At 36.0% G+C, this 14,154-nt stretch overlaps 1 protein-coding gene across 3 annotated transcripts in view; it reads left to right on the top strand.

The window, feature by feature from the left end:
• The first annotated feature begins 699 nt into the window (after positions 1–699).
• LOC124631646 (vacuolar protein sorting-associated protein 13) overlaps positions 700–14,154 on the top strand; it is a 37,875-nt gene continuing 24,420 nt past the window's right edge. For all 3 annotated transcript variants that reach the window (XM_047166142.1, XM_047166141.1, XM_047166140.1), the window contains exons 1-22: positions 700–1,024; positions 1,108–1,194; positions 4,484–4,681; positions 5,948–6,171; positions 6,257–6,395; positions 6,543–6,741; positions 6,849–7,134; positions 7,242–7,356; positions 7,514–7,748; positions 8,564–8,697; positions 8,932–9,055; positions 9,477–9,629; positions 9,973–10,147; positions 10,696–10,895; positions 11,165–11,234; positions 11,694–11,844; positions 12,133–12,431; positions 12,626–12,763; positions 12,878–12,980; positions 13,164–13,396; positions 13,636–13,791; positions 13,874–14,113. In XM_047166142.1, the coding sequence (XP_047022098.1) occupies positions 925–1,024; positions 1,108–1,194; positions 4,484–4,681; positions 5,948–6,171; positions 6,257–6,395; positions 6,543–6,741; positions 6,849–7,134; positions 7,242–7,356; positions 7,514–7,748; positions 8,564–8,697; positions 8,932–9,055; positions 9,477–9,629; positions 9,973–10,147; positions 10,696–10,895; positions 11,165–11,234; positions 11,694–11,844; positions 12,133–12,431; positions 12,626–12,763; positions 12,878–12,980; positions 13,164–13,396; positions 13,636–13,791; positions 13,874–14,113 (3,759 nt within the window). In that variant the 5' untranslated portion in view covers positions 700–924. The remainder of the gene's footprint in view (positions 1,025–1,107; positions 1,195–4,483; positions 4,682–5,947; positions 6,172–6,256; positions 6,396–6,542; positions 6,742–6,848; positions 7,135–7,241; positions 7,357–7,513; positions 7,749–8,563; positions 8,698–8,931; positions 9,056–9,476; positions 9,630–9,972; positions 10,148–10,695; positions 10,896–11,164; positions 11,235–11,693; positions 11,845–12,132; positions 12,432–12,625; positions 12,764–12,877; positions 12,981–13,163; positions 13,397–13,635; positions 13,792–13,873; positions 14,114–14,154) is intronic.

Here is a 14,154-nt window from a genome sequence, read left to right as displayed (position 1 = left end):
GCCCCAGGTTCAAGCTGTCGACTGCAGAGTTCTCTGGACACGCATACACGAAACGCTCGAGTAGTTGCAACTAATTCGGGCGATCGACAGCTTGAAGCTGGCTCCTGATTGCTTCAAGCGGTCCGTATACTTATTGCCGGCCTTAGTCATCCTCATCCCCACCTATCAGATTTATACTCACGCTCGGCGGCTCCAGTTAGTTAAATGCTCTAAGCCTGTATGTACTTGGAAAATAATAAGAAATATGGTATTTATTTTATTCCACTTTAAAATCCCACTACCGTTTGAAAGCAGGAAGAAGGACAGAAACTGTATCGATGTGATTATGTATTTGCATCTGGTTTCGCATATTTTAGCAAAATATCCGAACTACCAAGCTGATTTTGACAGATATTGCCATGAATTGACAGGCAAACAACGACATTGCCAGTAGTTATTTTGCTAAAGAGCGTGGTAAAAGCTTTTTAATTTGGCTATGTATAAAATTATGAACTTCCTATCATTAGCTTATGGATTTGATGACTTACTGAAATAAATAAAAGGGTAATTTTAAGGCATAACTTTTGATATCAATCACGACAATAATTCACCCAAATCCACACCATTTACAGACCAATAATCTGTTGTTAAACATCTATACAAACTTAAATGTGGAAGTGGGTGGGGTGATCTGTGAATCTATACTTGTAACACTGATTTATTGCGCTGCGGTCTGAATTGAACTCGGGAAATCTTTTTAATTTTTCAAATCAGTCTATCGCGCGTAATGGTGTCTAAATTCATTTTTATTTAAACATCTCGGTAAATTAATATCAACTGAAGTGCATTGGTTAAAATTTATAGCAATAATGTGTTATACCGGACCATGACATGAGTGACGAAAATTTCAATTTTCTGTAGTAAATAAGAAATTCATAGCTCACGATGGTGTTCGAATCGATTGTGGTGGACGTGCTGAACAGATTCCTAGGCAATTATGTGGAGAATCTGAACAGGTCCCAACTAAAGCTAGGAATATGGGGCGGTGAGTTTTTGCACCAGAATGATGTCATAGTTGCCGCACTTCTTTGATTGCGGTTATTTATGTCTTGGGTATATGTTTTGCAGGCGATGTCGTGCTGGAAAATCTCATACTCAAGCAGAATGCTTTGGAGGAACTCAATATACCCGTTCAGACAGTTTATGGACACTTAGGTGAGGCATGTTTATAGTTTTTTTATTGATCATAAACATCAAAAATAAACACTTGGTTAAACTGAAATAGATCACGTTTAAAAGTTATAATTAAAAATCGAGAGCTTTTCAATTAACGGCCTGAAGTTTGTTAGGGAGGTAGTAGTTGACTATTACTTTGTATCAGTTAACCTTGTGCAATATATTTTTATAGTTGTTAACTGATACTGAGCAGGTCAGGGACTTTCCATCTATTGTAGTACAATATGGGTCATGTGTGAGACAAAACAAGGGTTCTCAATTAATAAATCATATTGCCGGGTTTCTGGATTAACTTGTATCCACTTTTATAATTCTATAACAAATACTAAAAATCATTTTAACTACTTTCTGGATTATTTTGATGAAGTACTTTCACAAGGCAAATTAAAATAAATTAAAGATAAACTTTATTTTCCTTCTACAGCTATGAAAATTGTAGTGTCCGAGTGCTTACATGAGTGGAGCATTAAAAATTAAAAACAATGTCATTTTTATCTAATCTATACCTAGTGCAGACAATATTTAAAAAGCACTCCAATGCATTATAGATAGTACATATTGGGCTTGGCACTTTACAAACTGCACATTATTAAAGTTATATTTTAATATAGAAATAAATATTTCAGTGCTATCATGTGTCTCAAGGAGACTGTCCAGTACTATGTAAACAGAAAGACGCCTGTTTATGCTTGTTTCTTGGACCTGTCAAGGGCATTCGACCTTGTGTCCTACAGGAAACTATGGGAAAAAATGGAAGGGGAGACAACGTGTGAACAAGAAATTGTAAATATGTTAAAATATTGGTACAATGGACAAACAAATATTGTAAGATGGGCTGGGGCATCATCAGATGTGTACAGGTTGGATTGTGGTGTGAGGCAGGGTGGCTTGACCTCACCGCGTCTTTTCAACCTGTACATGAACGGTCTTATTGGAGAACTCAGCAGCACTGGCGTCGGGTGTCATATTGATGGAGTTAGTATTAATAACATTAGTTATGCGGACGACATGGTGCTGCTGAGTCCTTCAATCTCAGCCCTGAAAAGGTTAGTACGAATTTGTGAGACGTATGCGGAGTGTCATGGACTGAGATATAACTCAAAAAAAAGTGAGATACTTGTATTTAAAGCCGGTAATAAAAGTTACACCCCAATACCTATCACCTTAAGTGGTAACGAGCTGAAGCAAGTGTCTCACTTTAAATATCTTGGTCACTGGGTCTCAGAAGACTTGAAGGATGATAGAGATATGGAGAGGGAACGTAGGGCGCTGGCGGTCCGAAGCAATATGTTGGCCCGCAGGTTCAAACGATGCAGTAACGCGGTTAAGGTGACGCTTTTTAAAGCGTATTGCCAGTCGATGTACACGTGTTCCTTGTGGGTTAACTATACGCGGACGACGTACAGCGCCCTGCGTGTACAATACAACAACGCCTTCAGGGTACTGTTGGGGCTGCCCCGGTATTGCAGTGCCTCGGGCATGTTCGCAGACGCGCACACTGACGGGTTTCATGCCATCATTAGAAAGCGATGCGCTTCCTTGTTACACCGAGTGCGAACCAGTTCCAATAGTATCCTGAACGTGTTGACAGATAGGTGGGATTCACCGTTACTGAGGCACTGGATTAGCCTACACACTGCAATGTAATCTATTTCATATGTTGTTTTTCTTTTTTGTATTCGCTCATATGGACTTGTCCGAAATAAAGTTTTTATTATTATTATTATTATATCACCGAAAATTAATTAATTCAAATTTTATTAAACTATAATAGTCTATGCTTTGAAAGTATAAACCAAACAAACAAATAAAAAATAATTCATACAATAAAAAACATGCAACCAGCCAGCCTACCCAATTAGGCAAGGTTATCACTGGCAACCAATTAACATGCAACAAAGATACTAGAATCCCTGTTTGTAATTGTAATGCAGTCATATCTTATGCCCGGTGACATCATCCCATCAAATCAGTACTATTCTGTATTTGGAACACTCTGTCTGAAGGCCAACACTTTGACCTTCAAATGTATTTCTATGCCGAATTTCCCTAACAGGAAAATTGTAGTAATATATTCAATTATTTTTACCATAACATTGTTGGCATTGAACATAGCTTATTAATATTTTTAAAAAGAGATAAAAAGATAAAATGTGTTTGATATGTGTTATTTAATGTATAAATCAAATAGCAAACTCAATTTTTGAAATGATTAAATAATATAAATATTAAATTGTAAATTGTAGGAGATCTTGATTCATGTTTTGTTTGAGGCTTACTGCTCAATATTGTTATACCTTGTCATAAAATGATATCAGGACACAATAAATAATAGGTTGGTTATCAGTTGATGACGTTTTCATTGTTTACTATCATGCAACTGAATTTTATGTGTCAGGAAATAAACTACACTGCAAGAAGTATCAAAGTAATCCATTTTATACATTTACCTATAACACTATACAATGATGGATAATCTAATACACCTGAATGACTTTGTAATAGGATTTCATTTTTCTTATCTTAATTGCTTTTATAAAAGCCTTTAAATGTAAACAATAGCTATGATGTTATCATTTATATTTTATCACACTGCATGACATGTTGGTCCAGTTTATATAAAAATATAATATAAGCTATAAATATCTGTACATAACATCTAATCCACGTAACCAGAGTAATAAATCGCTGGCCTCAAAAACTGTACAATTAGCACATTTGCTACCATAGGCGCTAATAAAGTACCTAGATGGATGCCTTACCTAACAGTAGGAACTCTTCGCAAAAGTTACTACTTTATAAACAAGACATGAAGACACTTTAATTAAAATAAATAAACCATAAACATTTTGTTGCTGCAGTTTGGAAAAGTACACCAACGAATGCATACTAATCTAGCACAAAAGAATGGTTTTCCTCCTTAGTTACTAACCAATACTGAAGTCAAAGTATTTTTAGATATTTGATGTGATCAGAATTGCCACACGCAACTATCCAATTGGAAAAAATATCTTTCAATGCAGAACTAAAAATAAAAATAATTTTGTATACTTCTTTATATAACATTTTGGCCTTTTACATTTTTATTTTTACCTAGTACTTGTTCAACATTTATCGATTTAATTAATGAAATTAATAATAGTCTACTTCCTCATATTATTTAGGTAAAAATAAAATTATTTCAATATAGACATTTAAGAAAATTTAAGTAGGTATACAGGTATATTAATTCAAGTTTAGTTTTAATGCCACTCATTTTTTTATACAGGAAAACTAGTACTGAAAATACCCTGGAAGAATCTCTATGGCGCATCAGTAGAAGCTACAGTTGACCGATTGTTTCTGATTGTCAATCCTAGCGCTGAGGTTAAATATGACCCTGAAAAAGAAGAGAAAATCGCCCTCGCTGCTAAACAGGCTGAGCTGGCGAGGGTTGAAGAAGCCAAGAAGAGAGAGGCCTTAAAAGGTATTGTTACCTGTTCTAATATAGAAAGATTAGCTTCTGCCAGCGGTTTCACCCGTATCCCGTGGGAACCTCTGCACGAACCCGGATAAAAAGTAGCCTATAGCCTTCCTCGATAAATGGGTCATCTAATACTGAAAGGATTTTTCAAATCGGACCAGTAGTTCCTGAGATTAGCGCGTTCAAGCAAACAAACAAACAAACTCTTCAGCTTTATAATATTAGTATAGATTTGATTGGTGGTTTGTTTTAATCAAATAATAGGCTTCGGAATTACTGAACCGATTTGTATAATTCTTGCATTGTTAGGAAGCTACATCATCTGTGCTGAACATGGACTCTGTTTTATCCGGATACGATAAGTTTCCACAGGATGCGGGTGAAACCGCGTAGAACAGCTAATTTATACATATTGCTCAGATGAATGTTTAAATAATCGAAAACTAATTTGCAATCTGCCTAATGAAGCAGGTTTATGTTTTGAGTTGTTACGAAAATTTAATTAGGATGATATTTTATTGTGAATGGACTTAATTTTAAATTAATTAATAACAGTATCTGAATATTTAAACGTATAAATAGATGTTTTATTTTGCAATCGCCAATTTAATGTGTCAATGTTTGCCAGTCTGCAAATGCATTTTGTTATCGAATCATGCTGCATAAATTACTGCTCGATAAAAATTTCGTTGTAGTTCTAGGTACTAAATAAAAAAAAACTACTGATAAGTACAAAATTTTTAACAATTAATTACGAACACACATACAAAACAAACATGCCACACACATTTATAACCAGTCTGGTTCACCAACCTTGTAGAAATGGCATCATTTTGTTTCTCGTATATTTTATATGTATTAGTAAAAAGGTGAAGGTTATCTGGTTGTACATGCCCGAATGGTGACGTCATATAAAGATACGTTACCTATGAGTTTTTTTATTTGTTCAATTTACTGAAACACTAGATTACACGCTTTGACAATTGCTCTACAGGCAAACATTATATTTAACAGGATATACATATGTAATGCCTTCTTTTAAGACCAGCCATGATTTTGATACTTGAGCAACAACATTATGGCCCAAGAGCCTGCGTCTACGTATATCTACCAAAGCAACTGTCAGCCAAACTTCGCAGTTGTCTATTTATTATACCTTCTGTAAGGTAGATGTGTGCACAAAGATTCAACCTTTATAAAATAACGAAGATCTAGCAGTTACTCGCTCTTGATCTATTATATCAATACATATACCTATTCTCTTTTTAGATCAAACCAAGCTCGATGAGACGTTCGTCGAGAAATTGGTGACCCAGATCATCAAGAATGTTCAGCTAAAGATCACTGACATACATATACGTTATGAAGACAGTATCACGAATCCTAAAGCGCCCTTCTCTTTCGGTATCACCTTGCATAACCTATCCGTCCAAACTACTGACGAAAACTGGCAAAAAGCGGTTATCACTGACGCTGTGACCAAGATTTTCAAGGTAACGTATTCTGTCTTAGGGGATGTTTGATAATCATATCTAAAAGGGAACTTATACAGTAATGAAAAATATGTTTCCTCATCAGATTTTAGATTTGGAAGGTTTAGCTATGTACTGGAATCCTGTAACTGAATTATATTCGAAGTCAGGTCCTATGGAAATAAAGGATAGATTGCAAAAAGAAATTGCCACAAAATCTTCTAAACCTTCATTTTACAACTACGGTAAGTGGATTAAACGGTATTAGCTATTTGACTATAATCGTTGTGATGGGTATTAACCCATAATTCACAAGTTTCATTAACTTGTGAATTAGATCAATCAAGAAGTTAAACGAGGTCAAAATAAAACATTTTTCAATTTACTTTCAGCTCTCGGTCCTATAAACGCAACAGCAAAATTAAAACTAAACCCGAAACCCGAGGGCGACACACCAAAGTTTAGTATACCAAAAGTGATACTGAGTCTTCATATGGAGCAGCTTTCAGTCAGCCTTACGAAAGCACAATACCAAGATATGATGTTGTTAGCGGATTCAATGGATCGAATGAACAAACAAGCGCCTTACAGGTACTTTGATTGGTGTTAATTGTATTATTGACCCATGTTATTCTTTCATACAAGCTCCTGAGTCATATTGGAAGAGCGAGATTTTAAGATTTTTTTTCTCCTTTCAGAAAGTACCGTCCAGACTTCAATACTTACAAACGCCATTACAAAGAATGGTGGCAGTTTGCATACCGTTGCATACTAGAGGAAGAAGTTCTGAGGCGACGTAGAAATTGGGACTGGAATCATATGTTGGAACACAGACAGCTTTGCAAAGACTATGCGACTGTTTATCAATGCAAACTTAGTAATAAAGGCAAAGTGACCACTGATCAAGCGTGTGTGTTAGAAAAGGCTGAGAAGACACTCGATTTATTCAATCTAGTCGTTATTAGGCAGAAGATTGAAATGGAGGTATGTATATAAATATCTAGTCAAAAAATCTTTATAACAGATATATTTCGATATTTACCTTAAATTCTTAGCTTTAGCGGTTTGTAATCGAAAATATTAAATTGTAGGTGGAAAGACTGGGTAAAATCGAAGAAGAAGCGAAAAAGACCCGGAGCTGGATTAGCAGTTGGTGGTATGGCGGGGGCTCCAAAGAAGACGATTTGGCTGAAGGCACAGCTATCAGTAAGTTATTAATTAAATTATAATTATGAAACTATTTTCCTAACTACATAAATCAATCTAATAAATGGTCTCTAGGGTTGTCACACTTTCCAAAATGCCTTTCAAAACGTACCATGTAGTTTTCAAAGTTTTTATTTACGTATAAACTCTCTTTCAGTGAAACAATTCGAAAAAGCAATGACGCCTGAAGAAAAGGAGAAGTTATTCCGCGCCATAGACTACCAAGAGAACTCGGCGCCTCTGCATTTGCCCATAGAGTATGTGGCCATAGAAAGCTACTTTCAATTGGACCGACTTCAACTGAACGTTACCGATGAAGTCGAAGTTTTGAAAGCCTGTGTCGATCACGTTGAAGTCGATATGAAACAGAGGCCTAGTGCTAATGCTTTACGGTACGTAGTGTTGTTATAATGGCGTCCACGGCCGATTTCGGCCACGGCAGCTGTTCTCATTTAAGGAGATCAGCCAGCTGCGCAGGACATATTATAGTGCACGAGCATTTGCGCAGACACAGGTGCACTCCCTATTCCTTCACTCTCATAGCCCGATGGGACGGCAATCCGACACGACCGGAAAGAGATCAGGCGCAGGACTGACATTTTCGTGCTCTCCGATGCACGGGTGAATCAATCACCAACTTCCAGACTACGAGCTGCTTTGTCAAAGTTTAAGAAAACCCACAAAGCGATTTCGGCCCGACCCGGGAATCGAACCCGAGACCTCGAGCACAGCAGCCGCGCTTGTGACCACTAGACCAACGAGGCAGTCGAGGGGTAGTAGTGTTGTTAATGTGGTTGTAACAATTTGTGATTATCAAGATAATATTATGCTTATGAATGTAATCAGTGTTCCGTAAACTAACTGTGAGAATTCTTTTGTTTGATCATGTTTTGTAATGTAGATAAAAAAACGGAACGTAAATTATTTACTTGTGATAGGTAGATTTATAGTCATCATCTTAGAATTAAAAACAAAAGCAATGATTTATTTATTTATACGTTATGCACATTGTACAACAGCGGATTTAACGCCTTGGCGGTCTCTCCCTGTCTACTTTAAGGTGGTGGTAATGATCTAGATTAGGGTACAGATCAAATATCGTAGTCAAAAATATTTTACCCTCTTCGCCCCAAAGTTCACTTAAGTTCAAGGAAAAGATGTCTTAGTTACTATATTGTATATAATATATATATTTTTTTCATTACAGAGTGGATGTCCAGATGAAGGCCTTCAGTGTAACTGGAGTACAACAAGGCACGTTTGAGCCCCAACTCGTCATCTCGAAAGAAGTCACACAAGACGTCAATCTATTGAACGTTGTCTTCGAAACTAATCCTCTTGGTAAGACACATTCATAAATCTTTATTTCCTTACTAATATTATAAATTGCGAAAGTTTCTCAGTGTATCTGTCAGGATTCTATGCCAAAACTACTCACCCAATTTGATAAATTACTTAGGGACACAGAATGCTTGGCTATTTTTTACCCGGTTGCGGGAAGTTCTCCCGGGACGTGTATGACACCGTGAGAAACAGTTTATCATTGATTCTTCAATCTGTAATGTTTTATTGCAGATGGCTTGTGTAACCAAAGGGTGAAGGTGTCAGCTCGGCCGCTACAAATTATATACGACGCACAAACTGTCATTGAGATAGTAAACGTTTTCAAACCAGCGTCCGATTCTACTGCTTTATCTACGTAAGTACAATTCTGTGCTATGTTTGTTAATTCACATAAGTCTAAGAGCCTTTTCAGACAACTATAGAAACATCAACTTGAATTTTATGTGTGAAAAACGGTAACTTTTTCCTCTATTCAGTTTCGGATTGATTTATTTATGTTATAAAGCTGAAAGTTTTTTGTTTGGACGCTCTTGTACGCTCACCGATTTGAAAAAATATAGTTAATGTAGCCCTTTTATCGAGAAAGGCTAAGGCTGCATTTTATCTGGGTGAGCGGAGTAGTTCTCACGGGATGGTTGTTATACATATGCAAACATTTCCTGGGTGCGAATTATACAGATGATATATAAACCAAAAACCCGTGTAAAACATAATTCCAACATAAATAAATAAATTGTATTTTTCTGGTTCTTATTTTGGATTTTTGTATGTTTTAGTTTACAAGCGGTAGCAGAAAACAAACTGTCGGATCTCAAAGAGAAGTCGGCGTTAGGCATGCAGTATGCCGTTCATCATCACACGTTTATAGACGTCGATATAGATATCGCTGCTTCTTACATTATCGTGCCGAAGACTGGCGTTTATTCCGAGTAAGTATTTCTTTGTCAAATGTATGTGAATTCTAGCGGTTGGTAGTCAAAAATTCGTTCGTGTTTTTCATATTAAAACTATTCCCTTAAGGGGTTTCAGTCAGTAAGAGTGACACTACCGAACGCTGCACCCATAATGGGAGAGGGCATTTGACGATTTCCCGCCAAAAAATGGATCCTATACTGATTGCCCTAAAAGGATTTACAATCACATTGCAGTTTTGACTGGTTGTCAGACTTTCTGGTTTCTGACTACCTATATATACCGACTGCTGAAGATTTACGAATCATAATCGGCACTTACTAAATTGTACTAAACTCTTAAATAATGAATGATTTCCAGCGGCCAAGCATGCGTGGTAGTAAAACTCGGTGCCATTAGAGTGAAGTCAGAGCCTCGTTCACACGCACTCGACGTACACAAGTTGTATAAAGAAGGCCTTGCCGATGAAGACATACTGATGGAAATTACCAAACACAGCTACGATAAGATGGCTCTCGAACTTACTGAGATGCAGGTATGTGTTTCATGATATGAATTAAGTATATTCGGTCTATAAATTAGTTAAAATTAGTTTCTAATAAGGAATTACAAAAGCCCACTTACACGTACAGAGCCCACAATACACATTAAATTGACAGTGATAAAATTGAAGTAACATAACGTGCTTTCATAGTAGCGGAATATCCTATCGATTTTATAAGCGTGTGTAGGTGCGTATACACACGACACGTGCGACACATGCGTATGCTCATGCTGAAAGTGTGTCTTGTACGAACGTATATAAGTACGCGCGACAACCGCGAGCCTAAAAGGACGACATCTGCTGGTTTCATCGATTGACACTCGAGTATGCGCATGTACGCGCGACATAGTTTTTGAAGCTTGTACTTGCGTGTAATAGGGAAGACCAAACCTTGAAAAATACGCTACAGCATTGCCAGCTAGTTAGTGACACCCCCGTTTTTTAAGTCCCGTGTGGATCATGGGAATGTCACTAGCTAGCTGGCCGGGCTGTAATATATGTAGTATGTATAGGTATGAACTTTATATCTCCCTTCACAGATTGTGATAGCCCATGAGCGAGAAGATTGGGCTTCAGCAATAGCATCGACGGACGACGTAGGAACCCCACTGCATTTACTTCAACCCACCAATTTAGTTATACAGATACATAAGTGTTTGATTACCGACGACCCGCGCATGCCCAAGGTCAGGGTTAAGGGCGAGTTGCAAAAGATTGCCATCAGTGCTTCGGAAGATCGGTACGGAACTTTTTTTCTTTTTGTACTGAACGGTGTTGGTAAGAAAAATAATATATTTCATTATTTAACTATTGTTTATGTTAATTAATGATAAAATGAATTGTTTTTAATGTAATGTTTGTTTATATCAGAATTTTATCCGGATCGGTAAAAGCGCGGATTACGCAATACGGATTTAAGTGGGGCTATGATTTTCGACCTCCCCAATCGAGATAGCGTATGCCTTTTGCTGTCAATTGACTTTTAAATGATAAAATGTATTTTTGCAGATTATTAGCACTATGCGAAATATTAGTAAGCATGCCTCTGCCGAAGTCTGATGAAATGACCCAACTTAAGGTTTGTACAATACATTATAAGGAGTTATTGAACTACCTATATTTCCTTTTTATTATTTCACAAAGATTAATTATATCCTTTTATTTTTAACTTTAAAGATATTTTGCTACAAATTTGCGTACACTATAACTGGTTCTGTGATAGAGACAACTTGTACTGTTAAGAACTCACAGCAATTTCAAGCACAGGGGGTAAATCTTTTTGCCAACAGAATGTAGATGTGATTAATGTCACTTCTTCATTACGTTTACTTTAGACATCACTATATAATTGACAAGCATTAAATATAGTTTAAGCAGTATAAAAAGTAGCATAGAATAAAATAGCAATTATTACTTCACAATTTAGCACTTTGTTTATTTTAGTTGTCATTATTATTATTTAAATGAGTGTAATTTAGTCGCAGTGTATAAAAAATAAATAACTTATGATGGACTGTAACTTTGGTCGTTATTTTAGCCGAGTGAATCGAAAGGATCGAGTCTTTCATTACTGAAATACTTAGATCCAATGGAGAAGCAAAGGCGAGAGAACGCCCGAGTTAAAGAAAAGGCCAAAGATGAGCACACAGTACAAATGACTGAGCTTGAAGCTTTCTTTATTATGAAAGGTAAGATAAATATGCGACGAACTATACCACCATAGCATACTGTAGTAATAATACAAATTATATGGTACAAATTATATGGTACTACATAAAAGTTACACAGGCTTTCAACACGCGTTTTTTTTCTTAAATACGTGACGAACGCCTGTTTTACTTTTTTGTAGTAAGACCAAATAGTTTTTAGGAGGAACATCAATTTAATATAGAAAAGCTCTAGTCAGATTTCACGTAGATAGTAAATAACTAATACTACCAATTACAAAATCTGCTAACTAACCTCCTTCCTTACAGAACTCGTCCTCAGTATCAACAGGAAAACAATAGACACGTCAAAAGGCTACGACAGATTCCTAGTGTTCTCTCTATCCCTGTTAGAAGTCACTGCCATACAGAAGACTTTCACACTAGACGCCGCTGTCCGCTTAGGGGCGGTGAAACTAGAACATCATAGAGTGGGCCGAGGACTTAAAGTACTGAATATGATCGAAACACCTGATGTTCTACCTTATGATGAAATTACTATTACTGAAGATAGCACTTCAAATATGCTTCATTGTCAGCAGTATTTGTTTGCTGTTACGTATAGGAATGTAAGTTTTATTTTTGTGTATAATTTAAGATTTACATAATACTATATTTACAATATTTTTTGAGTAATAGGCATTGCTTCTAATCGATTGAATCCTTACTTTAAAGGGCATTTTGGATTAATCGATCTGCGACGGAAAAACTAGCGTAGCTATTTTATGTCAAAGTTTATTTACCTTTTTTATATTGTTTCTAGGTGGATAAAAAATGTCCAGACTTCAGAGGTTTGTTTGGATCAGTAGAACAGTTGATCGAGTTAAATTTCACTGACTTAAGAGTATTACTGCATCTGGAGGGATTAAGAGAAATTCTTGTTATTGTTAATGAGTATCAGGTATGTCAAAATAATATTGTAGAAATTTAAATGAGATATTTAATTCATTTATTGTATGAATGTTTATGCTTAATAAATACATTCATTGAATTTATTGAACTTATAAATTCACAGACAAGACTGCAAGCTATTCAGAGTACAGTCGATAGAACTGCTAACGCAGGTCCATTAGAAACTATTGTCGAAGACGAAGAGTTCACTACGGCCAAATCTAAAGGTATGGGTATCTAAAGGTCGCATGAAAAATCGTCATACATTGAATATCACGAAATAATATATATATTTTTAATTTATTTATCCATTTATTTTAGGTATCAAGGCCTAACTATACCTACTTTATTTATACGAACACTCAAATTTATTAAAAACAAACATTTTACATGAATTCCTTGATTCACAGCGAGTGTATCAAAGCCGTCTCGTAAGAAGCAAGTGGAAAGCATTCAGATGAAAGTGAACTGTAAGATCGGGGCAATAGAGATAGTTTTCGCGACGGAGTCCCGTCCCCTGTCTATGGTGCAATTGAAAGGTGCTACCGCCGGATTGGTGCTTAAGGCTTCGTACACACAAGTAGACTGTGCTATTGCGTCCATTAAGGTTGAAGATTTGAATCCTGCATCAATACATAAAGAGGTTGGATATTAATATTTTTTTTAATTTTTGTACTTAAATTACAAAGGATTTATTTTTTTTATGTGTCAGTAAATTTATATTTTAATTGTTCAATTATATTAAAATGTACATTATTTAAATTTAACTAAAATCTATATTATTTAGAATAGCTATAGCTACGTAAAAAGACTTAAAATTAATGTAAAAAAAATAGCTTTTTTTTTACCAACTAATACTAATATGAATAATACTTTTCTCAGATTCTCAAAGTGCTCGGCGGTGACGTGATGAATGTACAAATAGTAATGTACAACTTGGACCAATACCCGTCTGTCAGTGACATTAACATGTCGATTGACTGCCAAATCAACTGTTTGCGTATTATCTTCTTGAATTGGTTCGTCACTTCTATGTTGGTAGGTATCAAGACTATATGAAAAAAAAATGTGATAAGGACTTGTGTTGGAATGTGTGAGTAATGAATTGTTTTCTTTGCAGGAATTTTTGAATAACTTCCAAACAGCTCAACAAGCTATTATAGATGCGTCTTCGCAAGCGGCTGATGCAGCCAGGGCTAATGTACAAAACGCTTACACGAATTCTACTAAGTTATCACTGAAAGTACGTTTGGCGGCGCCTATTATCATAATACCAGAAAACTCGAAGAGTTTGAACGCGATGCTCGTCGATTTGGGTCGCATGACTTTGAACAATAACTTTGTCGACATGAATGTTCATGTAAGTATGCAGTAGACAACATAATATAGATTATTAGATAA

The sequence above is a fragment of the Helicoverpa zea genome, chromosome 7, assembly GCF_022581195.2.
Source record: "Helicoverpa zea isolate HzStark_Cry1AcR chromosome 7, ilHelZeax1.1, whole genome shotgun sequence".
Taxonomy (NCBI): domain Eukaryota; kingdom Metazoa; phylum Arthropoda; class Insecta; order Lepidoptera; family Noctuidae; genus Helicoverpa; species Helicoverpa zea.
This window is presented reverse-complemented; position numbering and strand designations above follow the sequence as displayed.